General features: G+C 51.7%; 1 protein-coding gene across 1 annotated transcript in view; it reads left to right on the forward strand.

Annotated features, from left to right (window-relative positions):
• The first annotated feature begins 5,854 nt into the window (after positions 1–5,854).
• Positions 5,855–14,847, forward strand: part of LOC129710614 (large neutral amino acids transporter small subunit 4-like) — a 29,217-nt gene continuing 20,224 nt past the window's right edge. The window contains 3 exon segments of the mRNA XM_055657752.1: positions 5,855–5,971; positions 11,989–12,070; positions 12,072–12,207. Coding sequence (XP_055513727.1) covers positions 12,047–12,070; positions 12,072–12,207 — 160 coding nt within the window. The 5' untranslated portion in view covers positions 5,855–5,971; positions 11,989–12,046.

Here is a 14,847-nt window from a genome sequence, read left to right on the forward strand (position 1 = left end):
TCGAATGGGTGCACGTAAACTGGGTTCGAGGCAGAGAGACACGCTTGAGATGTGCCGGGAGTTAAAGGCTGGGTTGTTTACACCAACTTCACCGCAACTTTGAATAATAACAGCCTGTATTGGTGCGCTGGAAACGGACCTGGTTACAAACACTTGGAGAAAAGGAATTCAATACTCATCAACATTTGGCTCGTTAAGTCCTAGTGTCCGACGTCAACTCCGGGAATGGATAATGTTGCACCATGAGTCTGCTGCATTCGTCTCACGCTGTGCTTACAGGCACAGTGCTGCTAAATGGCAGTGATAAACACATGAACACTACCTAATACCACACTCATTAACGTGTGTACAGACTCTGGCAATGTCAAAATATTTTTTGCACAGTTCTTGTTTTGCACATTAAAAAAAATCGAAATAAAGTTTATTTTGCTTTTAACAAAAAACACACAGGGGCCACTGCACTCTTAACGCTGGACAACGAGAAACTCACATTCTATGGAAAGTCTTTGGCTGCACCACTAGTGCGGTTATTTAATTACTGAATATGTTTTAAGTATTCATTTTTATATGACGAAGATGGGCCTATTAAGCTGCTGCAAGTATGAATTGTTCTGTGGTCAGTACAATATGACAATTATACACACTTGATATGGAGGGGGATAGAGACAAAAAGCTGGAGTCACTCAGCGGGACAGGCAGCATCTCTGGAGAGGAGGAATGGGTGACGAGTTACTCCAGCATTTTGTGTCTATCTTCGGTGCAAAGCAACACACACACACACACACACACGGAATTGTGATCTATAATATTCCCAGAGGCAACTTCACAGCAGCTGCAAAGGCCAGCTATTCCTGTGAGTGTATTTCCGAGAGTCGCTTCGCCAGTGTGTTTAGTATATTGTAATGAATAACTGGCCGAGTATGTTGTCGGGATTAACTGTCCTTGCGTGTGTCATCGACAATAACAAGGCCTGTGCACATTCAGTGCACGCTGTGTAAACAGCGGAAGGAACTTTTCTCACTCCCTGCCCGACTTGTTTGCCTGGATACCTGGAAATTGTTGATGGAGCCACCTACCGCTTGACCTTTTGAGCTCTCACCTATCAGCGGCGGCCCGAGGTCTACACAGTAAACACTGGTCTGGCAGCAATCATTCTCATCTGCAACTGCTGAGTCGGCACAGCGCTCGAAAACAACAGCGCACATAGTACCAACAGCAATGTCATCCTCCTGCCGCGGCGCTCCCTCGCCCCCCCCTCCCTCCACCCTCTCCCGGGACGCGGCGCTCCCTCGTCATCCCACCTCCCACAACGCGGCGCTCCCTCACCGACCCCCTCCCTCTCACGTCGCGGCGCTCCCTCGCTCCATCTCACAATGCAGGCAGTAAGGAAGAGTCAGACCTGTTTCTGCACTGTTCTATGTTTTAACACGGCACTGATGTAATCTGTGAAAGATTTAACAGGGATCGGAAGAGAAAGCGAGAGTGGTTGAGATCTGGAACTTGCCATAGATATATTTATTTGGAATAGATATATTTGGAATTAGATATATTTATGAGGCATTTAGACATTGGTTTTAGTAGGGAAGTCACAGATCCTAATGCTGGCAAATGGGGTTGGTGTAAATGGGCAAAGGTGGACAGCATGGTGATGGGCCGAAGGGACTGATTCTGGGACTGTGAACTTTGCCCACTGTCTTCGGGGGTGTGAGGAAATGGCAGAAAGGTCAGACTCTGCTTGCCAAGTCTGGAGCAATCTTTGTACAGCATCTTGGGTTGATGTTTGCAATAACACCGGTTGTGGAACCTAGTGTAGGGGGATCAGAGGACAGAGTGTGCGGATTGTTGGAGGTTTGCTTCGTCTCTGCCTCCTGATGGCCCAAGGTCACCGTAGGAAGCACATGACAAGTCTCAGGAAAGCAGGCTCTGCGGATCTGAAATATACCCCCGAGCAACCACTCTGCTCCCCCCTCCGCTGCCCGACCTGCTGAGTGTTTTCATAGAACAGGGGAACAGTACAGGAACAGGCCCTTCGGTACTGAATGTGCTGCCATGTTGCCAACTAATCTGCCTGCACGTGGTCCATATCCCTCCTTTCCCTGCATATCCACGTGCCTATCCCAAAGCCTCTTAAATCCCACTCTGGTATCTGCCTCCACCACCACCCCTGACAGCATGTTCCAGGCACCCACCACCCTCTGTGTAAAAGAAAACACCCCACACATCTCCTGCCCCAGACCCTCCTCTATGTCTACAAAGCCCTCAATGGGCTTGCCCCCTCCTACATTAAAAGTCTTCTCACCCACCACTCCACCTCCAGATCCCTCAGATCAGCCGACTTGGGTTTGCTGAATATCCTGCGGTCTAGGCATAAGCTTAGGGGCAACTGCGCCATTGCGGTTGCAACTCCTAGACTGTGGAACAACATCCCCCTTTCCCATCAGAACTGCTCCCTCCAACGACTCCTTTAAGTCAAGACTAAAAACTTATCTATACCCCCAAGCCTTTCCTGACATCCACTGAGCGAGGGCTCTATGTATATATGTATGTAGTTTGTTTGTTTATACTATTCTTATAACAAATGTAAAGCACTTTGGCCAACGCGAGTTGTTTTTTAAATGTGCTATATAAATAAATGTGACTTGACTTGACTTTAAACTTAGCCCCTCTCACCTTAAAGCTGTGCCCTCCAGTCCTTGACATTTCAACATTTTCTGTTTTTAATTTAACATTTCTAACCATTGATTTTGCAACAGGCCGAGAAGAATGTTTCAGTGCAGGGAAGGGAGAGGGGTAGGGGACAAGGGAAATGTCAGATCAGATGGAGATCAGACAGTCGATGACCAAAGGTCAAGAAGGCTTGTTAACTGCAGTGAATGAGTGTGAAGGAGGTGTAAGCAAGGGGAGGACAAAGGAGAGGGAAACGGGAGAGGCTGGGGCAAACGGGTGCAGGTGTGGGGAACAGGAGAGACTCAGCCAGTCCTACACAGTTCCCTCAGCTCTTACATAACCTCTGGACATCTGTAGTCAATGAAATCCCTCTGGACTTCCACACCATCTCTAATTGCAAAGGAATTTGCATTGCTGTACATTTGCATACAACGGGCAATTGTAAGCTGACCGAGTGTCGGAGGGTGGCTGAAGGGTCACAGACGTGAGTGGGAAGGGACGGGACCAGAGAGAAAGGATAGAGTCACCATTGGAAAAACATTGGGCCATGCAGGATGAGATGATGGATCCAGACAGAGGGTCCAGGACGGACATCCTTGACCGGGGGGTTGACATGGGCCCGTGTGGGATTCGGGCAGTGGGAGAGGAGGCTGGGATACGTGGACAGATCTCCTGAGGCAACATATTGCTGATGTTCGCTAGTGGAGCCATTGTCCAGGGGTGGTACGAGTAGGTGGCTGAGAGAGGATCCTTGGCTTCATGGGGACAGTTCATAAAGCGAGAGCCAAGGTGGCTGGTTTGAGGACAATGTTAGAGCAGTCGGCTTGTATCCATTGGTGTTTGAGAGAGTAGGGGGACAATTGAACTGTATAAGATGGGTGGCCTGACAGAGGAGACATGGAGAGGATCTCTCCTCTTGTTGGGGAATTGAGAACTAGGGCTTGCTGTTTAAAAGCAATAATTTTTAAATGCCCGTTTATGACAGAGATATGGTATTGCAGAAGGTGGAATGTGATGTGAATGTGAATGTGAACGTTTTAGGGTGGCACAGTGGTGCAATGGTAGAGTTCCTGTCTTACAATGCCAGAGACCCGGGTTCAATCCTGACCATGGGTGCTGTCTTTATGGAGTTTATATGTTCTTCCTGTGACCGCATGGATTTTTCCCGTGTGCTCCAGTTTTCTCCCACACTCGAAAGACATACAGGTTTGTGGGTTAATTGGTTTTGGTAAAATTACAATTTGTCCCTAGTGTGTAGGATAGTGTTAGTGTATGGTCGGCACAGACTCGGTGAGCCAAAGGGCCTGTTTCCGCACTGTATCTTTAAAATCTAAAGTCCGTTCCCTCCACAGACGCTGCCTGACCCACTGAGTTCCTCCAGCACTTTGTGTTATGGCAGATACAGTGATATATTTTATCTCAGATAGTTTTGAGTCTCTTCCTCGGAGGGTAATGAGGGTGGTTTGGATATCTTTAAGGCAGGGGTTGGTGAATGAGGGGGTGTCGAGACTCAATGTCAGGGGTCACCATGGGACGGCAAGAGCCAAATGCGTAAAAGTTCATATGTATCAACTCTCAATTACAGCAGCATAACAGGCCTGTAAGCACAATGCACACTGATAATATATAATGAATTAATATTTAATAATTGAATAACCAGGACACTAGTGCAAATCAATGTTCCTAGTGCAACCAAAGGAAGTCCAAAGTTGAGGTTAGTGTTGTGCAATGTTCAAGAGTCTAATGATTGCAAGGAAGCAGATGTTCTTGAAGCTGGTGGTCACAGGGCTGAGGTTGCAGATCAGCCACTGTTTCATGAACTGAGAGGGTGGTCTTCAGCGTCCCCTCCTTGCATGACCAGGTGCTGGATCTGTGGGCGTGTCGACTGTGTTGGGTCCCAGTGAGGGTGTCGGGTCACACAGGGATCACGGCCAAATCCAACATAGATCCCGCAATCTGGTTGTGCATTTGTCCACTCTCTGACCCTTCACCAGGGGTCAGGATCAGTGTTGAGGTTAGTGACAGAACTCAACTTTCAAGGGATCACCGACAAGTAGCAGTGCCAGGGGCCAGTGCCAGGGGCCAGTGCCAGAGGTCAGTGCCAGGGGCCAGTGCCAGGGGTCAGTGCCAGGGGTCAGTGCCAGGGGTCAGTGCCAGGGGTTGTTCAAAGGTCAGTGTCGAGGGCAATTGTGCAGAAATACTTATGGATTAACTTAGTTTTTTCCCCAGTGTTATTTCTGTTGTTTGTTCCCCCGCAGCCATCGCTTTACAGCGTTGAAACAGGCCCTTCAGCCCACTGAGTCTACCCCAACCATCGATCATCCTATTCAGACACCAGTTCAACATTATTCTACTTTCTCATCCACTCCTTACACACTAGGGGCAATTTACAGAGGCCATTTGATCTACGAACCCGCACGTCTATGGGATATGGGAAGATAGCAGAGCACCCTGAAGAAACCCGGGTGTCAGGGGTTATGAGGAGAAGGCAGGAGAATGGGGTTAGGAGGGAGAGATAGATCAGCTATGATTGAATGGCAGAGTAGACTTGATGGGCCGAATGGCCCAATCCTGTATCTATCACTTATGAAACGTATGCGGTCACAGGGAGAACGTGCAAACTCCACACAGACAGCACCCGAGGTCAGGATCGAACCAGGGTCTCTGGCGCTGTGTGGCAGCAGCTCTATCCGCTGCGACACTGTGACACCCAATGGCTGCTGTAAAAGCCCCTCGTGTGGTGGTCAGGGACAGTATTATGGCGGGATTGATGGTCAGCATAGACTGGATGGACTGAAGGGCCTGTTTTTTTTGCCGTATCTCTCCATGGCTCTGCACATCTCTCCATTGCCACCTTCTCTCTATTGCACCAACCATCTCCCCATCCCTCCCTCAATCCCCCCCCCCCTCCCCTCTTTTTCTCTCTCTCTCTGCATTCTCGCTCCTTTTCCTATTTCTCTCATTCCCTCTATCCTCGCTCCACGCCCCTTTCAGGTTGTTTTTCCGCGCTTCGCTCTGCGGATTGGCCGCAGTTTGTCGCTAACGTCCCTGCAATTGGCCGGGGTTGGTAGCGACGGCCAATGAAGGCCGGGTGGGCGGTGAGGAACGTGGAGCAGTGAGAAATAAATAGCAGAGAGGCAAGGGGGAGAACAGACAGAGAAAAGAGCCGGCGAGAGGGGGGGGGGGGCAGGAGAGAAGAGGAAAGAGAGCGAGAGAGTGGGGGAAGGAAGGAAGGAGGAGAGGAAGGAAGGAGGAGAAGAGGAGAGGAGAGGAGATTGACCGCGCTGCCCGGCCCACGCCGCAGGTGAGCGGGTCCAGGCGCTGCCCCTCCCGGGCGCTGCCGGCAGTCACTGCGGAGAGATGGTGCGGTGACAGTGGGGCATTGGCGGGGCCGGGGGGGGTTGTCTGCCTGCAGTGTTTACAGGCTGTGCGGCGGAGAGAAAAACCGGGTAGAGAGTAAGTCGTGGTGGGGAGAGAGGGAGTGAGAGGATGGGTAGATACGGTGGTGGGATGAAGAGGATATGAAAGGGGGATGAGGAGAGGGGGAGGGGATGAGGGGGTGAGAGGGATTGGGAGGGAATGAGAGGATGGAGAGATAAGGAGGGAGGAAGAAGAAGTGAGAGGGGTGGAGGAAGAGGGAGGAAGTATGAGAGAGTAGGGAAGAGGGAGTAGGATGGGAGGGTGCGAGAGGGAGAGAGGTGTGGGAGGGGGGACAGAGAGGAGGGAGGGTATGAGAGAGGGGCGGAGAGAGGAAATGATGAAGAGAGGGGGGAGGATGAAGGGGTTCAGAGGGGGGAGGAGATTGGGGACATCGGATGGGTGTCAGTGGGAGGAAGGGAGGTGTTAAGGAGTACGGAATTAAGCGGGGAGAGGAATGAGGAGACCTAATGGAGGTGGAGGGAGAGAGGGATGACTGAGGGAGGGTGAGTGTGAAAGAGTCAACAGGGGGGGGGGGAGGGAGGGACGGAGGATGAGAGGGGAGATGAATGGTTAAGGGGCCGGGGCGGGAGAGACGGAGGGGAGTCGGCGGGTGGGGGGAGGGTGCCAGGGTCAGGGGGGAGAGAGTGAGTGCGGGACCCGGGGGGCACTCGGGCCTGAGCTGGTCTGGGGTATATGACCCGCAGGTCGGGGAGAGGGTTATATGTCTGACGCCGAGCCCGTTCCCCAGGGGGCGCCCTCTCGGTAACCACAGCCCCGCATCACCATCTCCCCACCGTCCCCACCAACACCTGCCCCCCCCCCCCCCCCTTCCCACCCCCCCCCCTACCTGCCCCCCCCCCCCCCCCCCCCCCCCCCCCCCTCCCCCTCCACGGCAAATACCCCCCCCTGCCCCCCCCCCCTCCCAGCGGCAAATCTACCCCCCTCCCAGCGGCAAATCCCCGCCGCGCCACTCATACCCTGTCGGACCCACTCCACAATTTGTCAGCCCCAACCTATCCTGGCGCCGAGTCCCGCATTTTACACCGCTGGACAGTGTTGACCATGTTTGGAGCTGGGCTGTGGCGTGGACACATGTGGATACAGGAGTGTATGGGGCAGTGGGGTGGGGGTGCAGGGACTGGGGCACTAAATTAAGCAGTTAACCAGGAATTTGGGAACTCACTCCTGGGATGGGAGACGGGGAAGGAGAGGGTGTGGGGTGTGGAGTTGGTGGGGGGGGGGGGGGGGGGGGGGGGGGATGGGGGGAGGAAGGTCTCAATGTGGGAAGACACACACAGACCACTGCCACTCCCCTGACCCCCTCCGTCGCCATCTGTCTCCTGCCCCTGTCTCCTGCCCATCCTCCTTCTGAACCACCTCCCCCACACAACCCCCCCCCCCCCCCCCCCCCCCCCCCCCCCCCCCACCCACCCCCCCCCCCAACCCCCTCACAACCTCTCTTGGTGAACAAGTAGGTTGGTTAGCTGCCCCTGGAGCCTGCTCTCCACACAGTGAGATCTGATAGTGACCCCACATCATCTCCAACCCTTAACCTTTCACACCCCCTCTACCTCTACCTCTACCTCTGCCCAGTCTTCAATGGGCAACCCCTTGCCTGTAAACAGTGACCCTGGTTCTTGATTCTATACACAACAGCACAGGAACCAGTCATTCGGCCCACAATGTCCATGCCAAACATGATGCCAAGTTAAACTAACCTCCTCAGCATGCATGTGATCCATATATCTCCATCGCCTTCATATCCATGTGCCAATCTAAAAGCCTCTTAAACATCACTATTGTATCTGCTTCCACCACCACCTCTGGCAGTGCTTTCCAGGCACCCAACACTCGCTCTGTTTAAACAAAAATTAATTTGCCCTGCATGTTTGCTCCCCTCACAAAGCTATCACCTCTAGTCTTTGACGTTTCCACCCTGGGGAAAAGGGGCTCTGACTGTCCGCCCTATCTGTACCTCTCCAAAGTTGAATAATTCTATCCAGTGTCCTCTCAACCCTTGACACTGCAGAGAAAACAAACCCAAGTTTGTCCAACCTCTCTTTATAGCTAATACACTCTCAATCCTGGCAACATTCTGGTAAACCATGGGGCATTTCCTCTGTTCACCCACCCTCTCAAGATCTTCAGTTCGGGAACCCTTTCCTGAACTGCTTCCACTTCACAAAACTTCATATATAAGGAAACAAATACAGCACAGAAACAGGCCCTTCAGCCCACCTTGTCCATGCCGACCAAGTTGGTATTCTGGGCTAGTTCCCATTTGCCTATAGCTCAATAAACCCTTCCCATCCATATATCCGCCCAAATGTCTTTTGAAAGACCTAATTGGATCCCCTTCTCTGGCAGCTCATTTCCAGGCACAGACTAGTCTCGGAATGGAAAAGTTGCTTAACTGCACTTGCGCCCCCAACCCCCCCCCCAACCAACCCCCCCCCCACCAACCCCCCCCCCCCACCACCATCAACCCCCCTCCCCCCCCCCCCCCCCCCGGAACGTGGTGGTGTAGGCAGACAAGGTTGGGGCATATAAGGGGCTTTAGGATAGGCACATGGATATGGTGGGAATCTAGGGATATGGATCACATGCAGGCTGAGATTAGTTTAACTTGCCATTAAGTTTGGCACACATTGTGGCCTGAAGGGCTAGTTTCTATGCTGTGCTGCAGTATGTTCTAACCAGTGAAATCCGCCCCTGCTTTGGTCTCTCCCCTCCCACAGTCCACTTCCAATAAGACCACTGGTTTGGCTGGGAGCCAAAGTTAACATTTCCAAAGTGGCTGATGATGGGGAAATGTAAGTGTGGAGGTTTCAAGGTCTGTGTGAGTTTGCAAAGATAAGGCAGACGGAACACAATGTGTGGAAAACATGTGGTTAAAGGGAACTGAAATAGTAAAAGATTGGGCAACGTTAACGTTTCAAGGTAGCTGGGTGTTCTTGTGCTGTCTGAAGCTAATACACAGGTGAGGCAGACTATTGCGGAGGCAAATGATACGTTGGACTTGTTGCAAGTAGGTCCGCGTAACAAAATAAATAAAAGAATAACAATCTCTCACAGCAATTATAGGATTTGGTGAGATTACAGTCTACGGTGTACAATCATGGTCCCTTTCCCTGAAATTAGACATAAACGTCTCAGAGGGATTTCAGTGGAGATTCACCAGGCTGGTGAACCCGCCCAGTCAAAGATCAAAGATCAAAGATTATTATTTATTGGTCACATACGCCATAGGTGCAGTGAAATGCTTATTGCCTTGTGAGGATAGATTGGGTAGACAATGCCTTTATTCCATGGAGCTTCGATGAATTTAGTGTACAAAATCATGAGAGGAATAGATTGGGTAGAAGCACAGGTTCTCTTGCCCAAAGTAGGGGAGTCGAGAATTAGACACATAGGTTTAAGGTGAGGGGGGAAAAGATTTAATAGGAACCTGAAGAGTAATTTTTTCATGCAAATGGTGGTGGGTGCATGGAACTAGCTGCCGGGGAGGTGGTTGAGGCAGGGACTATCGCAATGTTTAAGAAACATTTAAACAGGTACATGGATAGGATGGGTTTCGAGGGATATGGGCCTAACACAGGCAGGTGGGACGGGTTTAGATGGGACATGTTGATGGTATGGGCAAGTTGTGTCAGATGGCCTGTTTCCATGCTGTATCACTCTATGAATGAGAGTGGTCTCATTGAAACATACATCAAGGTCTCAGGTAGGCCATGCAGCGCGGAAGTGCGGAGATTTGTGTCTTAGAGACACCCTTGGTCTACCTTTGGCGATCTGCATCATGGTGGGCTGAGGCACAGACTCATTGGCGACACATGACTGATTGTTAATGGAATTGAGTGTACGTAGAGAAAAAGTAGGATAGTGGGGTTGAAACAGATACCAGCCTTGATCTTGAGTGTAATGGAGAAACTTGTGCAGAGTGTGTCCGGCCACCATTAATGGTGAACATATGAGGTCATATTCCCCTTGTACCCCCACATCCTCAATCCTCAGTGAGCTTGCAGGAGTGATAGAACATAGAACACCGGAACAGGCCCTTCAGCCCACAGTTAAACTCTAACTGCACGTGATCCTGCATAACCATGTGCCTATCTAAAAGCCTCTTAAACATCACTATAATATCTGCGTCCATCACTAGTAACGTTTTCCAGGCCCACACCACTCTCTGTGGAAGAAAAACCTGTCCCCTGCATCTCCTTTAAACTTTGCCCCTCTCATCTTAAAGCTCAAGTCTTTGACATCTCCATCCTGGGTTAAATGTTCTGACTGTCTACATTATCTGCGCCTCTTGTAATGTTGCATTCTTCTATCAGCTCTCCCCTCAGTCTCCAGCCTTGTTAATTAAATCTGATCTTGGTCGTGACGTTCTGGGTCCCAACCCCAACATCAGCCCTGTTCATCCAGAGCTCCCGGCCTTCGCACAATGGGGGGAGTGAGAGGGATCGCTCCCCATGTCAACCAACGTTGCTCAATACCCCCCCCCCCCCCCCCCCCATGGGGATCTCAATCCCCAGGCTGAGGACCGGAAGGTCTCATTGAACCTTTAAAGAATGGTGTATGAAGGAACTGCACATGCTGGGTTACTCCGGAGACACAGAATGCTGGAGTAACTCCGTGAGACAGGTGGCATATCTGGAGAGAACGAATGGGTGACGTTTCGGGTTGAGAAGGAAGGGTCTCGACCCAAAACGCCGCCCATTCCTTCTCTCCAGAGACGCCGCCTGTCCCGCTGAGTTACTCCTGCATTTTGCGTCCAATCTTCAGAGAATGGTGGCCGCTGGAGCCGATCTCGTGGGTTCAAAGTGTGCCTTTTGATGAATTCGAGGCAAATAGAATCACGGTCAGAGTTGCTATCAGCTATTGTGAGGCACTTCCAGCGGAGAAGCGCTATCGGCCCTTCCAGACCGGGGAATAAACATTCTCCTGGCGAACTCTGCAGCAAACAATATTGTTGACAAAAACAATGTTCTTGTTCAACAACGTTTGCGTCCTTCATTTGGTCATTGGATCCAAGGAGGTTGCCCAGAGAGATTAGATGCCGCAAGGGCATCCCATAAAGATTTAGTAGATTTTAAATATATATATATATATATATCAGTTTATCGGAGACCGAAGTCTACATGTTTGCTGTAGTTATTACGGAGGAGACTTGGAGATTGGCTGCCGACACTGTCGGCTAAACCACAGTTTAGATACCAGAGGCAGGAAAAACAATGTGTTCAGCAAAACTTGTGCAAAGTTTACGAGGATTACTCTTGCAATCTGCGCTGAGTTAAGCATTTACCGCTGAGTCACATGCAGAGAACGACAGATTGGCACAATCTGACACAATATAAGCGTAGGAGAACATAACTTGTTCCTCTTTCTCATCAGCCCTGCCGGCAGGTCGGAGGGTGTCTGCCTCTGAGCAGCAGCCAGGGTAGGAAATAGGAATCTTTTCCACAGTGTCCCGTTCGCCCGGTGAGGGTCATCGTGTGGGGGTGTGTGTGTGGGGGTGGGTGAGGTCCCCAGTGAGGGTCAGTGCGTGCGATCTGACTTTCAATAATCAGCTATAATAATCCCTTAATCTCCCCCCCCCCCCAAATATATTTAATTAAGCAATTTGATTCGAAAAGGGTATGGAGAGGTGGGAACGGCCTGAGGGGTTGAGGAGAGATGGGTTGGGAAAATGTCCGTGTCGGGGGAGAGTCAGGGGTGTTGGGGGACGGGGGGAGAGTTAAGGGGGTGTTGGGGGAAGAGGATGGAGGGGTGGGTGGGGGGAGAGGGGGTGAGTGCTGGTGGGGGGTACGGGAGGGGGGGTGTGTCGGGGGGGGGGGGGGTAGTGCTGGTGTGGGACTGGCTCCAGTGGCCTCTAACGTTCTGCCTCCCTCTTTCTTCCAGGTCCATAGCCCCCACCCCGCTCGACCCCCCCCCTCCCCCCCCAATCGCAGACGGCACGATGGCACCCACACTGGCCACAGCCCCACCGGCGGCGATGGTGGATGGCCTGCACCGCCGTGTTGGAAAACCTGTTCTTCTCCGCCGTGCTGCTGGGCTGGGGATCACTGCTGCTCATGCTCGAGTCCGAGGGCTTCTACTCGTACATGTGTCAGGAGCCCGGTGAGTGAGTGGCCCCAACACCCCCTCATCCCCCCTCCTCTCCCACACCCTACTCCATCCTCTCCCACACTCCTGTGCAACTGCCCCCCTACTCCCCCTCTCTCACTACCCTCCCTTCCCCTCCTAAAGCCTCCACTCTTCCCACCCCTCCTGAACCCCATTCCCTCCTCTTGTATCCAACTCCCTACTAAACCCTCTGCCACTGCCCCTCCCCGGGCGGTTACCGTTAATGTGGATAGGTTGAAAGACTTAAATTGCACGGAGTTGTGTGGGACAAGCTCTCGATTTACAGTTTGTGGTGAGTGCCTGAAAATGCTACCAGGTGTAGCGGAGGTAGGGTGGTGAAGGCAGATACGGGAGTGGTGTTTCAGAGGCTTTTAGATAGACACGCGGATTATGCAGTGAATGGAGAGCTATGGATCACGTTCAGGCAGAGGGGAATACTATAATTTGGCAACATGTTCGTCACGGACATTGTGGGCCGAAGGGCCTGTTGCTGTGGTGTACTGTTCTCTGTTCATGTGGACGAGGAGGTCCGACCCACCCTCTCCCCCACCTGACTCCCTCTCTTCATCTACAACCCCCCCCCCTCCCCCTCTCTCCCCCATCTGATCCACCCCTCCCACACTCTGCCCCACCCTGCTCTGGGGTCCACTGTATGGAGCAACATACTGTCTTGTCTCAAGCAGCGACTTGTCTCAACGTGTCTCAACCTGAAACGTCACATATCCCTTCCCCCAGACATGCTGCCTGACCTGCTGAGTTACTCCAGCATTTATCCTGCATTTGGTGTTTATCTTTACTTGAGTTTAGTTTATTGTCACGTGAACCAGTGTACAGCTTTGTTGGCGCCCTATCCAGTCAAGGATAAGACTATACATGATTACATCCAAGTCGTCCACGGCGCACAGATGAAGGATAAAGGACACGCCATTTAGTGCAAGATATCACATTGGAGTCTGATAAAGTCTGACTAAAGATAGTTCGAAGGTCTTCAATGAGGTAGATGGGAGGTCAGGACCACACTCTAGCTGGTGAGAGGACAGTTCAGTTGCCCTACAACAGGCTGCAAATAAACTGCCCCTGAATCTGGAGGTGTGCGTTTTCAAACTCCAGTACCTCTTACCTGATGGGAAAGTTCCGTTTTTTCTTTAATTTGGAAGCAGGCCCTTCGGCCCACCGAGTCTGCACCGCCCAGCGATCCCCATACACAGTGGCGGACTGGGTCTAAAAATATTGGTTGCCAGGAGACAAAGGGGGCCCCACTTCATTAGGGGCCCACTTGACATAGGGGCAAGCTGGCACCTTGGCCAGTCCGCCACTGCCCATACACTAGCATACACTACACACACTGGGAATAATTTACAATTTGTACCAAAGCCAATTAACCTACAAACCTGTACGTCTTTGGAGTGTGGGGGGTGGGGAACCGGAGCACCGGGGGGGGGGGGGAGACCCCACGGGGAGAAAGTACAAACTCCGTAGAGAAACAGCACCTGTAGTCGGGATCGAACCCGGGGTCTCTCCACCCCACCCCGGGAGAGGAGAGGAGAGGTGGGAGTGACCGGGGTGAGACTGGTCTTTGATTGTGCTGGCGCTGCGGCCTTGCTGAGGCAGCGTGAGATGTTCCAGCTGGTTGCGAGGTGCCCTCGGCTGCTGTTTCAAGTTTTTTTTTTAAGAAGGAACTGCAGATGCTGGAAAATTGAAGGTACACAAAAAAATGCTGGAGAAACTGAGCGGGTGCAGCAGCATCTATGGAGCGAAGGAAATATTTCCTTCGCTCCATAGATGCTGCTGCACCCGCTCAGTTTCTCCTGCTCTTTAAAGTTTATCGCTGAACTGCTGGGCCGTGGAATATACACATAGACTGAGATTTCCTCCTCACTCCCTGGCAGTCAATAAACCCACGTAAACTGCTTGTCAGAGATCATTCCCAGCCGGTTTACTAATGACTCGACACTACAGTGTTTTTTGGAAAGAGCTGAGCTCAGCAACACTGGGGCGATCTTTGACCCAGTGAAGTGCAATCAGCCACGGTTCCTTGTGCCTCGGGGCAGGGAACTCTGACTCAATCCCTCAACCTCTCTGCCTCTGACTCATCCCTGGAAGAAGGGTGCGTATGTATGCAAGGTTCAGCTGGGGAACGCCACCACAGCTCGGGACTGAGATCAGAATTTACCCCCTCCCCAAACTTGACGTCCCGCGGCCCTGCGACCCAGCGGGCGGGTGTGAGAAACGGAACAAGCGTCGGCTGACTGAGGATTAAACCTCAGACATTCACAAGTTCATGAATTGTCGAAGCAGAATTAGGCCATTCAGCCCGTCGGTTCTACTCCACCGTTCAATCATGGCTGATCTATCTCATCCACTCTAGACCATCGTACTAGGACAGACTCAAAATGCTGGAGTAACTCAGCGGGGCAGGCAGCATCTCTGGAGAGAAGGAATCGGTGATGTTTCAGAATAAGAATATCAACCTGAAATTGTTATCAACCCATTCCTTCTCTCCAGAGAGGCTGCCTGTCCCGCTGAGTTACTCCAGCATTTTGTGTCTATCTTTGATTTAAACCAGCATCTGCAGTTCTTTGTACTAGTTTCACTGTCATCCTGCCGAGTTTCACTGTTTGTATCACTCGTTAT

Source organism: Leucoraja erinacea, chromosome 28, assembly GCF_028641065.1.
Source record: "Leucoraja erinacea ecotype New England chromosome 28, Leri_hhj_1, whole genome shotgun sequence".
NCBI classification, from domain to species: Eukaryota; Metazoa; Chordata; class Chondrichthyes; order Rajiformes; family Rajidae; genus Leucoraja; species Leucoraja erinaceus.